This window comes from Hibiscus syriacus, unplaced genomic scaffold (assembly GCF_006381635.1).
Source record: "Hibiscus syriacus cultivar Baekdansim isolate YM2019G1 unplaced genomic scaffold, ASM638163v2 tig00013808_pilon, whole genome shotgun sequence".
In the NCBI taxonomy this organism is placed as follows: domain Eukaryota; kingdom Viridiplantae; phylum Streptophyta; class Magnoliopsida; order Malvales; family Malvaceae; genus Hibiscus; species Hibiscus syriacus.
In genome coordinates, this window is record NW_024062310.1 from 387,174 (window position 1) to 402,395 (window position 15,222).

At 35.2% G+C, this 15,222-nt stretch overlaps 1 protein-coding gene and 1 pseudogene across 1 annotated transcript; both read left to right on the top strand.

Moving 5' to 3' along the window:
• The first annotated feature begins 131 nt into the window (after nucleotides 1-131).
• Nucleotides 132-8,279, top strand: LOC120206491 (annotated as a pseudogene).
• LOC120206467 lies at nucleotides 4,528-5,951 on the top strand. Its single transcript, XM_039206111.1, has 5 exons — nucleotides 4,528-4,791; nucleotides 4,903-5,179; nucleotides 5,261-5,520; nucleotides 5,652-5,786; nucleotides 5,907-5,951. The coding sequence occupies exons 1-5, from the start codon at nucleotides 4,528-4,530 to the stop codon at nucleotides 5,949-5,951; spliced, it is 981 nt and encodes a 326-aa protein (XP_039062042.1).
• Nucleotides 8,280-15,222: the final 6,943 nt, after the last annotated feature.

Genomic DNA, 15,222 nt, shown 5'->3' on the forward strand with positions numbered 1-15,222 from the left:
CCAAAAGTTCCATTTTTTTTTTAAAAGCCATTGCTTTCTCAAAAACTCAAAACTTACCGTTGCTAACGTCTCGTCCTACCAAAGATTCAACATCACTTCTTTAATGCCTTGAGGTTTGGAAATACCTTTTCGATTCTTTCATTACAAAAGATTACGAAAATTATGGCAACGCTGGCTCCTGGGATTCTGCTGAAACTACTCAATGGTATGAACACTGGGGTGAAGCCAACGAGTGAACACAGAAACTCGCTTTTGCAGGTCACTGATATTGTGCCGGCCGATCTTGACGAGAAGAATCTTTGGCCTAAACATGGGTTTTACATCAAGGTCTCGGATTCATCGCATTCCATTTACGTTAGTCTTCCTTCCGACCAAGACGATTTTGTTCTTAGCAACAAGATGCAACTCGGGCAGTTCATTTATGTTGATAGATTGGAGCCTGGCTCTCCTGTCCCTGTTGTTAAAGGTGCTAAGCCACTCCCCGGGAGGCATCCCTTAGTTGGGACACCTGAGCCTTTAATGGGGTTAAGGAAAAAAGGGGAGAAAAGTAAGCATAGGAGAGGCTCTTGGGGGGAAGGTCCTTAATGGGACTGATGGGATTTCTTCTCCTTTGGTTTTAAAGCCGGTGCCTTTGGATTTCGATCAGTGTACTCCGGTGAAAGAGCGGAGAACTCCGATGATGTCGCCGATGGTACCGAGAATAGCGAACGCTAGTGGTGGTGTAAGGGGCTCTTATGGTGGGGGATTGTTGGCTAAAATGATGGATACTAGAGGAGAAAGTCCAGCTTTGCTTAGGAAAAGCTGTGCTGCACCTTCTTCAACCTCTAAGTTTCCGAGGAGTAAAAGTGTAATCGACCGCCAGCCTCGGATCCCAATCTGTCCTCTCAACTCAGCTGTATGTACAATATGCTATGTTTTTTACTCGAATTTAGCTTTTCAATGGTGTTTTTTCTCTTGATGATTCAACTCAATTTTCAGCCATTGCAGGAAAAGAAAAGTTCAACCCCACCACAGAGTTTTAAGCGTGGAAGGATGGCCTCGGCTTCCATAAATAACTCACCAGAATCCCAACTCGATACTAATAACTCAGCCCTTGATAACAACAAAAGTCTAGCCATGAATTTGCCTGGAAAACTTGGCATGTTGGGGAAGGTTAGTTTAAAAATTTAAGTCATCCATTGTCGATTTCATCATCGTTTACGGTTAGCCTGACTTTTTGTGGTTCAACAGGAGGCTGTTCAACAACGAGAAACAGCTCAGAGGATTGCTCTTCAAGCACTAAGAGATGTCACTGCCACAGAGAACTTAGTTCGGTCTCTCAAGTAATCAAAACTGTCTTTTTTTCTTGTGCTTTCCCTTTTGTTTTAAGTTGATGTTTTTAAATGTTTATGTTCTGCTAAATTTCTGGTTGTGTGCTTAGGATGTTTTCCAGTTTGAGCAAATCAGCAAAACCAGAAGCTCCATCGGCATGCATCGACCAGTTTCTGGAATTTCATGCCCAAATCGTGCAAGCCTTGAGTGAGATAGTGTCGGTCCAGGCAGCTACTTCGGCTATTACCAAAATGTCACAAGATGAACCGGCAATCTTGAATGAAATCGTTCACAATTCGATGGACCAAACCAAAAGGCGAGCTGCATTGTACAGATCAATTGCAGGGTGTGAGCAAAAGAGGCTCATAAGGTCAAGTTCCAAAGTTCCATCAACTCCACTAGGGAAACTGCCTATGGAATCATCGGCCGAGAACGATGAAAACAAACCGGTATCGAGCAGTTTAAGCAGTACGATAAAATTGGGGAAGCAAATCGAAGCCGAAGCGGGTAACTGGTTCATGGACTTCCTGGAGGAAGCATTGGAGAATGGTAAGAAGAAATCCCAAGGGAAAGTTCCTCAGTCTCTGATACTCAAGGTTATTAATTGGGTAGAGGTGGAACAATGTGACGAAAACAAGCGACCGGTTCATCCGAAAGCAACACAAATTGCTAGGAAGCTAAGGATTAAGATGAAGAACCCTTGAACCGGTATACAATCTATGTAGTTAGTATTACACTTTAAAAGTAGTGTTTTTTGGGTTTGATTGTTTGGTTTTCAATCACTGTCGGGGATTGTGTAAAAAGTTTCCGTGTTATATATTAGACATCATGCATTGATGATGAATTGATGATTTTACAGAACATTCACCAAGGTCTAACAAAACTGAAAATGGAACACTTTTCCTACTGGATCATAGTGAAATCTGAACAACATTTTGTGTACTTAATGGGTTTTAGTACTAAACAAATTATATTCTTAATGTGTGATTATTGCGGATCGAATTAACTCCCGTTAACTTCTAAATAAAATCCAAAATGTGAAAATTATATCATATGAACGTCGTTAAACTTTGATTTATCAAAAATTCCTATATGGGTTCACTTGTACAACATACCTCTTGAATTATTTTCTCAAGTAGGCCTTAACTACATTGCTAGTGCTATTGGAATTCCATTATCAATGGACTCTGTTACTGCTTCCAAAACTAGACTAGAATTTGCTAAACTTTGTGTTGAAATTGGGGTAAATGATGAAATTCTCAATTACGTTGATGTTGTTCTACAAGATGGTCAGACTACTTCAATTTATGTTGAGATACCTTGGTTGCCTCCAAGATGTAGAAAATACAATGTATTCGGCCATAATGAAAAGGTATGCTCGGATAAAACCTCTCAAACTCCAGCCATTACTCAAGTCTGGAAGAAAAAGAGTGATTCAAATCTAAAGCCAGAAGCCCCAATTGTTGGAGGAATAGAAGCTCTTCAGGAATCTGATAATTCTGGATTAACAATTATTGTTGCTCAGTAAGAGAATTGTGATAACTCTGGATCAACATCCTATGCTGCTCTCCATGAGAATGGAACTGCATTGGATGATAATTGTCAGGAACCTACTGAAGTACTTAATGATTCTACTGAAGAGCTTAATGACTCTGTTGTTGATATTTAGACAAAGTCTTCTGATCCTGATGTTCATATTGAAGATGTTAATTCAGCCCCTCAACAAACAATCACAAAACGAGGTAGAGGCAGACCTAGTAAGGACAAATCAGTTTTAGCTGGTTCAAAAAATATATTTGAAGTCCTAAATTTGGTTGATGAAAATGCTTCTAACCTAGAGGGCCACCCTAGAAGAATTCGATCTGTTTCTTTGGGTGTTGCAGGACTGGTACAGGAGCTTAAATTGAAGATGAATGATACAATGGAAAAATCTAAAATTCTTTCAGTTGGTGGATAGGGGAACACATTGGGTTCATCTTCCCAATGATTATCAGTTTTTGGAACGTTAGAGGATTTAATAATCCTCTTAAACAAGATAGCATGCTTCAAAGGGCAAGTCAAAATAAAGTTGATGTTTTATGTTTGTTAGAGACTAGACTCAAAGTCGACAAGTCCAAGGACATTTTTGAATCAAAACTAGCTAATTGGAATGTTAGCTCTAATTATGAGTATACTACCAATGGGACAATATGGGTTTTATGGAGGAAATGATTGGAGTTATCTATCCTTCGTGCTTATGACTAGGTCATTTCTGCAAAGGATCTGTTCCTTGGTAGCTCTTTTATTGTTACAACAGTCTATGGCAGCAATGATGACATTATCCGAAGACAACTCTGGCAGCATCTGCGTGAATTGGATAAGAGTATAGGTCACCTTCCGTGGATCTTGGGAGGATATTTTAACATTATTCTTCATCCCATTGAAAGCTCTGACTTTGAATTATGTCCTCACTCTTATTCTGATATGAAGGATTTCCAGAATGTCACTCAAGACTTGGTCCTTCATGATCACCCTTTTTTCGGGCCTTCATTTACTTAGAGCAACAAACAACTTGATTCTTACCTTGCAAGGAAACTTGACAGGGTTCTTGTCAATACCATGTGGGTAAACACCTTCCTTAATTCATTTGTTGAATTTCTTGCACCTGGAATCTTTGATCATTGTATGGTTGTTGTTTGGCTTTCGAAAGATACTTCTGCTAACTGTCCCAAACTATTTAAGTTCTTCAACTTCTGGACCCTTCACCTTAAATCTTAAAAATGGTTGATCAATCCTGGCAGAGAGCAGTTCATGGTAATCCAATGCAGATCCTCTTTCATAAACTAAAGTGTCTCAAGTCTAGCCTCAGGATCTTAAACAAATCATGTTATAGTGATATCTCTAATAGAGTAAGACAAAAGAAAATTGAGCTCGAACAACAACAACTTAATTCTTTAAAAGGAGTTGACTCTTTTGGAAAGGAACTGAAAATTCAAAAAGAGCTCAACAGTCTTGAAGAAACAGAGTTAATGTTTATTAAGCAAAAGGCTAAAGTTCAATGGATTACAGAATGTGATAAGTGCTCCAAATTCTTTCACTCTGCAGTTGCTGCAAAAATAAAAAAGGACACTATTTGAGTGTTGGTTGATGACAAAGGAAATAGAATTGAATCTTTTGATGCTATGGCTACTGAAATTCTAGATTTTTACACTAATCTGATTGAGACCGCTGATCCTAATGTCAAAGAAAGTGACCCTTTCTTCAAGCCTTGTCAAGGATATTACCACTGAGGAAATCAAAGAAGCTATTTTCTGTCAAGGTAACGACAAAGAACCAGGATCTGCTGGATACACACACTATTTTTTCAAAAAAAAAACATGGTCCATTGTTGGTGATGATGTGGTGGCAACAGTAAAATTTTTATTCCAGCATTCTACTCTCCTGCCTGTTTTCAATGCAACTACAATTGTTCTAGTTCATAAAATTCTTAATCCTAGCAAGGTTAAAGACTTCAGGCCAATATCATGTTGTTCAGTGATTTATAAGGTCATCACTAAGATTTTAGTCAAAAGGCTTAATAGCTTTTTTCCAGGTTTTGTTACTCTTAACTAGACTGCCTTCATTAAAGGTAGAAGTATAGTGGATAATACTATTCTTGCCCAGGAATTGGTTAAGGGATACGGTAGGAAATCCATCTTTCCAAGGTGTACCATGAAGATTGATCTCCAAAAGGCTTTTGACACTCTTCACTGGGATTTTATTTATGTTGTTATGAAAGCTTTAGATATCCCATTGATTTTTATTGGCTGGATTGAAGCATGTTTCACTAAAGATAGATTCTCCATTTCTTTTAATGGCAGCTTGATTGGATTCTTCAAGGGAGCCAGAGGTATAAGGAAATGAGACCCTCTTTCTCCTATCCTTTTTTTGCTATCTATGAATGTTCTCTCTAAAATGCTCAATATGGCAGTTGTTAGAGGGTTGTATGGCTATCATCCTAAATGCAAGAAAATTGAACTCACACATTTATCTTTTGCTGATGACTTATTGATATTCTGTAAAGGTAATGTGGAGTCTGTTGTTGGAGTTATTGCTATTTTGGATTATTTCTATGAAATTTCTGGCCTTAAACTCAATGTTGCTAAATGTGATTTTTTTGTTGTTAGAATCTCGGGAAGTAACATTAACTCTATTAAGCAAATCACTGGTTTCAACCATGGATTCTTTCATGTAAGATACTTACGAGTTCCTTTAGTATCCAGAAAGCTCTCTGAAAAAGATTGTGAAATGCTTATTGGGAAAAATAAAATCAAGGCTCCAATTTTGGTATGGTAAACACCTGAGCTATGCTGGTCGTCTAGAACTCATCTGATATGTTCTATTCAGCGTTGCAAATTATTGGTGCAGATAACTTATCCTGCTATAATCTATTATTACCAAGATCGAACAACTCTGTTCCAGATTCTTCTGAAAAGGATCTGACAAGGTTGCCACTGGTGCGCGTGTTAGTTGGATGAAAATCTGTCAATCCAAATCGGAGAGAGGTCTTGGACTGAAAAACATTAAATCATGGAATAGAGCTTGTATGATTAACCTAATCAGGAAAATTATGGCAGGAGAGGGCTTCATATGGGTTGCTTGGATCAAAGCTTATGTTATAAAGGATAATGACCTATGGCTTATGGAAGGAGGTTCTAACCTCAGTTGGTGCTTAAAAAGAATACTCAAATTAAGAACTGAAGTTTTTCTAGTTCTTTCAAATAGAGCAAACAAAGCAATGGATATATGGGAGCAAATTAGGGTAGAAGGCGACAAGGTCCCCTGGCACAATCTGGTATGGTTTTCTTCACATATCTCTAAACATAGTATGATTACATAGATGGCTTTATTGGATAGACTACCCACTCATACTCGGCTTCAACGAATAGGGATTGATATGGATGGAAACTGTGTTCTATGTAATGTAGTTATTGAAACAAGGGAGCACTTGTTCTTTGATTGTCACTTGGTGTTGAGTTAATCGATTGATGGAATCGGTCAAGAGGGGATTGAATTGGCAATTAAAATTTTGGTGGAAGCTTTTGCATAAAATTGAAAAGATTTGCACAGCGATTTAGAGTGGTTCGACTTTCTTAACCAAAGTCTACGTACACTACCTTAGCTATCCACACTAAGGATTTTCCAACAAATTCACTAATTTGTTATTTCTTTTGAGGCCAAAGAGATAACCTTACAACTCCCTCAAGAATATACCCCAATTCTTGAGAACAATATTTCTTAAAGAGAAGATTACAAATTTGCAAACTTAATGAAAAGACCTCACAAGGTAAATGTGTTTTCACAATTCTAGAACAAAGAAAAAACACTTAAAAATGAATACAATTGAGTAAAATTAGTGTTCTTGAAAACAAAATGAATATTGAATGAAAAATAGGCTTGAAATGCTCAAACTTGAGGTTTGATGCTTTCTCTTTGAATCTCTCTTGATTCTTGTTGTTGATCAATGGCTTCTAAGCTTGTTTAAATACTCCTTGAATCACTTTTGAACATTTGGGATCTTTAATGAAGTCATTAGAGCCGTTATTGTGTGAAAATAATTAATAAAATCAGTTGGGAGCGTGTGTGCATCGATGCATAGGGATAGTGCATCGGTACACTATGTGTAAAATTCAAATATTTCGACCGTTGGAACACTTAGTGCATCGGTGCACTAAGGGTGCATCGATGCATAAAATGCATTCGATGTTCAATTTATTCAAGGGTGCATCGATGCTGGATTGGTACATCGGTACACTCTTTTGAAAGATTGATTTTAGGCTCGTTTCTTGGTTTGAAATACTTTGTGAAAATTGTTTCAAAAATATTTTAAGATTAAAACACAATTTTACACTTTAGTAAGGATTGAAATTGATCTTTGAAAGACTTGGAGTAATATTTTGTTATTCAAGTAATTAAATCGAATATACTTAGAAAATCATTTGTAAAATCTTAAAATTCATTTATATTTAATTTGTTATATCGAAACATCAAAATGTTTTTCAACAATCTTCCCCTTTTTAATATAACAAAACATTTGAGTAATTTTAAGATTTTCTTTGAACATAATTTTTGTAAAAAATTTTGAAAAATTTAATTTACTCCCCCTTACTCTATTCTCCCCCTTTTTGTTAAATCAAAAAGACTCTAAAACGTTTTTAAACAAGATTTGTTAAAAAATAAGCCAATTGTTCTTTATAAAATTAAAGCTTAAGCTGCTAATATAAAAAATGAAAGAGAGATTAGCCATTAGTTTTCATAATCAATATTCATAAACATGTAATGGATAATTGGTCATATATGTCTAAAGATGCAAAAATAAGTATTAATATCAAAAAGAAAATTCAAACCAAACATATATATATTAAGATATAATATCCAAAGCAACCAAAATATAAATCCAAACAAATTCAAACATCCAATAATCAAAGTAAAACAATCCAAAAGCATTCAAATTATTTTAACAAGTAAATTTCTAAGTTGATCCAAAAAAAAAACAAAACAAGGTCTACTCGTCCATAGAAGGATCGGGAGGAGGAGGAAATCGTGCTTACATCTCAAGAGTAAGAGCATCCATACGTGCAAGCATCTCCCTTTGAAACTCCATTTGTTGAGCTTCCAAAGTGTCTAAGCGATGATTCACCGCTTCGTTGTTTGCAGTTAAATGGGATTCGATGGAAGCAAACCGTAGATCAAATGTCTCAAAAAAAGAACGGAAATATGGAGGCACTTGATCCTCTTGTTGTGCCGGCGCATTGTCGGGATCGTCAATATCTTGAAATAGCCCTTGAAGCTCGGGATCATCATCTGTAGCCGGTGGAGGTGGAGTACGAGAGGAGCTAGGAGCAGAAGGTGCTCGTGAAAAACTAGCTCTCGGAGTTTGCTTAGAGGGTTGATAAACCCATTAACCAGTTTCCTTATCCTGTTTCCAATCATCTTTCTTCAAGGAGATGAGATTGATTTGGTTTTGAAGAGGAATGGGATTGTCAAGAGAGACGTTAAGATCGAGTTTGATAAAAAGATTACTAAGTAGACACCCATAAACTAAAGTTTCGACATGTTTAGAAGGGACAACATTTATGGTATCTACTAGTTCACTAAAAATGATTTGTGGCAAATTGATTTTCCTGTTATGTTGGATACAATGTATCCACTATAAATCCCTAATACAGAGAGTGGAGTACCTACCTCCGGATGGTCTAAACCACCAAGAGATCATCAAATGGAGAAATCGATCGTGATGAGATCGTAGAGTACTAACACTAGCATTAGGAAGATAGAGATATGTCACAATTTCTTTTTCATTATATAAACCATTGTCATCTAGCCCAAATTGTTTAGCGATAGACTCAGAGTCAATATGAATATATTGTCCTAAAAGGTAGGATCTAATTCCTATAGTCCCACATTGAGTTTGGTTTTGAATACATACCGCATTAGAGTAGAAAATGCGGACTAACTGATGATAGACGATTGATTTTAGGTGAAACAATTTATTAAACTTCCAGGATATGAGAGTTGGAAGGTATTCGAAGTTGATATCTATCATAGCTTGAACATAAGAAATACACTTTTCCACGATTTTATAAGATTGGAAAGAATTCATGTACCTATGGTAGAGTTCTTCTCTACGACGTTCAGGCATATTAAAACAGGAACTTATAATGGTCATATTGGAATTGTTTGGATTTGAAGGTTGAGGATGAATGGGAGGTCGATTTGAATGACTCGATAAAGAGGACTTAGGTCTTTTTTGAATTAGACATGGTTTAAGGAATGGAATAAGATGAGTAACCTGCAAATATAAAACACATGTATGCAATATAATCAATCCCAGAACTCATTTGAGTCCACAATAATTCAAGGTTCTCTAAACCGAGTCCTAATGGGAATTTTTTTTGAAAAACTAGTTAGAAAATAATGTTTGAAAATTATAATATGTATAGTTTTTCATGAAAGAAACATAATTGAATCAAAAACATCAAATTTAAAATTAAATTAGGATTTTTGAATTTTTTATTTCGAAAATACAAAAATTCATTGAAAATTTGTGAGATTTTGATGAAATTAGTTGTAAAAACTAGTTTAGAAACATCATATAAGCAATGCCCGATATTTTTTTTCAACCTAGAACTAATCTAAACTAGTTCTAAAATCAAAATTTGATAAAATAAGAGTTTTTAGAAAAATACCTTGAAAAATCTCAGATTGATGAGAATGAGAAGTTGTTTTGCACGAATTAATGATAGTTAGCAGGTTTAGGAGTTGAAATGTGAATGAAATCTGACTAATTTTCGTTGATTTGAAGTAAAAGAGAGATTTAGGGTAGAGAGGAGGCGAACGATGGCATAAGAGAGTTTGATGGGTTTTGAGAAAATGATGAAGAAACAGGGTTTTTAACCAAAAACCTGACGGATGCATCAATGCATGGCCATGTGCATCGATGCACATTCAAAGGGATGCATCGATACATCGATGGGTGTATCGATGCATATTCAAGAGGATGCATCGGTACACTCTCTAGTGTATCGATGCATTATGCACAAAAATGTCAAAAAACCGATTTAAACACTTAAAATGCTAAATTATTTAGCTCTAGTGGTATTGGCAACTCATTTATTGAAAATTGATTATGTTCAATCAATCAATTTTATCCTTAAACATATAATAAATTTTCACTAAGAATCATAAACTCCCCTTAACTATTAGCAAAGAATGCAATCAAAAGAGTTATTTTTATAAGCATTTTCTTAAAACTAATTAAAAGTTCTAAAATTATTTTAAACACTAAGTGAAGATAGGTCAGTTAAACCTAATTCTCTCCTAAGTGTCCAAAATCGTTCTTTGTCTAAAGGTTTTGTAAAAATATCTGCTAATTGGTGCAAAGTATCAACAAATTCTAGAACTATATCTTCCTTAGCGACATGATCTCTAATGAAGTGATGCCTAATTTCAATATGCTTAGTTCTAGAGTGTTGGATGGGATTTTTAGTGAGACAAATAGAGCTAGTATTGTCACACTTGATAGGAATGGTACCTACTTCAATTCCATAATCAAAAAGTTGTTGTTTCATCCATAAAACTTGTGCACAACAACTACCGGCTGAAATGTATTCCGCTTCAGTGGTAGATAATGCAACACAATTTTGTTTCTTTGAAAACCAAGAAATCAACATATTTCCAAGGAATTGGCAAGTACCGGAGGTGCTTTTCCTATCTAATTTGCATCCTCCATAATCCGCATCAGAAAAGGCATGCAAGCTAAAGCTAGAGTCTCTAGAATACCAAAGTCCTAAACTAGGAGTATCCTTAAGGTAGCTAAAGATTCTCTTAACAGCTAGTAAATGTGATTCCTTAGGGCATGATTAAAATCTAGCACATAAGCAAACACTAAACATAATGTCCAATCTACTTGCGGTTAAATAAAGCAAAGAGCCAATCATTGACCTATATAATTTAACATCCACACATTTACGTCCATCTTTGTCAAGCTTTTTAGATGAGCTCATTGGAGTGCCATGAGGTTTCCCATTTTCCTGTCCAAACTTCTTGAGCATATCTTTAACGTATTTAGCTTGATTGATGAAGATGTCATCTTTTCTTTGCTTGATTTGGAGTCCCAAGAAAAATGAGAGCTCCCCCATCATGCTCATATCGAATTCACTTTGCATTAGCTTAGAAAATTCTTGGCAAAGAACATCATTAGTAGAACCAAATATTATATCATCAACATAAATTTGAACTACTAATAAATCTTTACCTTTATGCTTTAAAAATAATGTAGTGTCAACCTTCCCTTTTGAAAAACCTTTTCAAATAAAAAGTTTGACAATCTTTCATACCAAACTCTAAGAGCTTGTTTTAAACCATAAAGTGCTTTTTTCAATTTAAGAACATGATCTGGAAATTTTGAATCTTCAAAACCAGGAGGTTGTTCCACATACACTTCTTCTTTTATAAAACCATTTAAAAATGCACTTTTAACATCCATTTGATATAATTTAAATTCATTAAAACATGCAAATGCTAATAACATTCTAATTGCTTCCATCCTAGCTACGGGAGCGTATGTTTCATCATAGTTTATGCCCTCTTCTTGAGTATACCCTTGAGCAACAAGTCTAGCCTTGTTTCTCACTATATTACCACTTTCATTAAGCTTATTCCTAAATACCCATCTAGTACCTACAGTAGATTTATTACTAGGCCTTTCAACTAATGTTCATACTTTACTTCTCTCAAATTGATTTAATTCTTCTTGCATATCCATAATCCAATGTTCATCATTTAATGCTTCTTTGATGTTCTTAGGCTCTATGCATGAAATAAATGCAACGTAATTACAAATATTTCTAAGAGAATATCGAGTAGTTACCCCTTTGGATGTATCACCTATAATCTCACCATCCTTGCGTAGTTGTACTCTCTTGGATAAGATACTTCTCTTTCTTCAATTGTTGGATTCTCTAGAGGATCATGAGTTTCCTCATCTTTTGTTTCTTCCTTTGATGATGATTCTCCAACGTCATGTCTAACGTCATTTGCTTGCGTAATACCTACATCATCATCAACACAAGAATCCTTCCTCGGAAAGGGATTATCATCGAAAAGAACATGTATAGACTCTTCTACGACTAAAGTTCTTTTATTAAATACTCGATAAGCTTTAGAATTTAAGAAATAACCCAAAAAAATTCCTTCATCACTTTTAGCATCAAATTTGCCAAGGTTTTCTTTACCGTTGTTCAAAACAAAATATTTACATCCAAAAGGATGAAAATAACTAATGTTAAGCTTTTTATTTTTGAAAATTTCATATGGAGTTTTCTTTAAAATTGGCCTAATCATTACTCGATTTACAACATAACAAGCGGTATTTGTGGCTTCCGCCCAAAAATATTTTGGCAAATTATTTTCACAAAGCATGGTTCTAGCCATTTCTTCTAAAGTTCAATTTTTCCTCTCAACAACTCCATTTTGTTAAGGGGTTCTAGGTGCTGAAAAATTATGGCTAATACCATTAGAGTTACAAAATTTAGTAAATCCATGATTTTTAAATTCAGTTCCATGATCACTCCTAACACTAGTTATAGAGTAACCTTTTTCGTTTTGAATTACTTTTGAAAACGTGATGAATTTTTCTAATGCTTCATCTTTAGTACTTAAGAATAGAACCCAAGTCTATCTAGAATAGTCATCTACCAATACAAATGCATATTGTTTTCCACCCAAGCTAGTAGTTCTAGGTGGCCTAAAAAGATCTAAATGTATCAATTGTAATACTCTACTAGTGGATACGTCATTAATTGATTTAAAAGAAATTCGCTTTTGTTTTCCTTTAGCACAAGCATCACATATTTTGTCATTATCAAATTTAAGCTTAGGCAACCCTCGAACTAAATCTCATTGAATTAACCGTTGTAAAACACTCATACTAACATGTCCTAATCTCCTATGCCATAACCAACTATCATGCTCATCCTTAGCAACTAGGCATAAATTAGTCATGTCAATAGAGTCTAAATGCACCATGTATATGTTTCCTATTCTATGGCCAATAAGTATAATCAGATTAAATACAATGTCAATAACTTTACAACCATTAGTTTCAAACATGACATTGAATCCCTTATCGCACAATTGACTAATACTCAATAGATTATGCTTTAATCCATTCACATATAAAACATTCTTAATTTGTATGGAAGAGGTATTACCTATAATGCCTATACCTTCAATGTGACCTTTTGAGTTATCACCAAAAGTCACCTCTCCTCCATTTTTGGCGTTGAGTTCTATGAACCGACTTTTATCTCCGGTCATGTGTCTTGAGCATCCACTATCAAGGTACCATGAGTTTGAATTTATTTCCCGTGCCTTGTAGCAATGCTCCTTTTCCTACAAACAAAGATTAATTTTTTATTTTTGGTACCCAAATTCTTTTGGGTCCATATTCATTAGTTTCTAATATCCTAGTCCCCTTAGGTATCCATTTGTGTAGGATATCCTTATCTTTAGTAGTAATGAGTTCTTTAGGAACCCATATACTTCTAACAATTTTTCCATTAGAGGTTCTTCGGGGACCTCTATGATTGTAGTTTTTAAAACTTTTTCTAACAAAGTTGGATTTTGATTTTTCTCCATTTTCAAAACGTTTTGTTCCAACTTTATCAAAAGAAGCTTTAAGATCATCAATTTTCTTTTGATGATCATCATTGACCTTTGAAAGTAAATTTTGCAATTCAAGATTTTTCTTTTCAAACTCTTCTAGTTTGATTTGCATATTTTTTATTTTACTTTCAAGATCATTGTTGGTTTTGGACATAAGACTATTTTCATTTTTTAATTTTGAAATATCATTTTTGTATTTTGAAAATAAAGTCTTATAATCCAAATCCAACCCATTATAATCCTCTAATAACTCATCATAAGATAATTCATCTAAATCGAATTAGTTAGAGGTTACCTTAGAATCTTCCCCGAATGCCATCAAGCACAAGTTTGCTACTTCTTGTTCCTCTTCATCGGAACCTTCTTCATCACTCCATGTAGCCACGTGTGCCTTGTTCTTTTTCTTGGATTAACCCTTTTTCTTCAATTGAGGGAAATCATATTTGACATGCCTCGGCTTTTTGCATTCATAGCAAATAATCGGGTCTTTCTTCTTTAATTCAGTTTTGAAGCCTTCATTGCGTTTGAATTTCTTTCTCAGTTGGGCCTTATTAATTTCCTGAATCTTTTGGCAAATAATTCCATTTCCTCGTCATCATCATCTTCATCCGAATCACTCTCATCTTTTGTGGATTTGAGAGTAACTCCAATATTTTTCTTATTCTCCTTCTCCTTTGGTGTTTCGTCAATCTTATCGAGGTCCACCTTATCTTCAAGCATCATTTCATGAGTGAGGAGGAAATCGATTAGCTCTTCAAGAGTTAAGGACTTTAGGTTCTTAGCCTCGATGATTACTGTCTTCTTTGATTGCCACGATTTTGGAAGTGAGTAAACTAACTTCCTCACAAGCTTTTCGTTTGGAATGATCTCTCCATATGATTTGAGACCATTGACAATCGTTGAAAATCTATCCGTCATAGCTTTGATATCTTCATTTGGTTTCATCCTGAAATTTTTATAGCTATGTGTTAGAAGACTAATTTTAGATTCTTTTACCTCGTACGTGCCTTCATGAGTGACTTGTAGTTTATCCCATATTTCTTTAGCGGTTGTACAAGATGAAACTCTTCCATATTCATCTGGTCTAAGAGCACAAAATATGATATGGATGGCTTTGGAGTTGAGCTGGAACATTCTTATCTCTCCTTCACTCCACAATCCTATATGAGTGAGAGACTTGATATATCCGTCTTCTACAACATTCTATGCTCCCATATCACTTGCTTGAATGAAATACATCATCATATTCTTCCAATAGGCATAGTTAGCTCCATTGAAGAAAGGAGACTTATTGACGGGCATCGAATTGAGACCGGAGTCGAAGTTTGAAGTGGAGGCCATTGATGACTTGATTATCGATGTAACTCTTCCCGAATCGACTCAAGAGGCAATTAAACCTTCAAATGAGTGAGACTCTGATACCAATTATTGAGTTAATCGATTGATGGAATCGACTAAGAGGGGGTGAATTGACAATTAAAATTTCGGTGGAAGCTTTTACAGAAAATTGAAAAGATTTGCACAACGATTTAGAGTGGTTCGACTTTCTTAACCAAAGTCTACGTCCACTACCTTAGCTATCCGCACTAAGGATTTTCCAACAAATTCACAAATTTGTACTTTCTTTTGAGGCCAAAGAGATAACCTTACAACTCCTTCAAGAATATACCCCAATTCTTGAGAACACTCTTTCTCAAAGAGAAGATTACAAATTTACAAACTTTA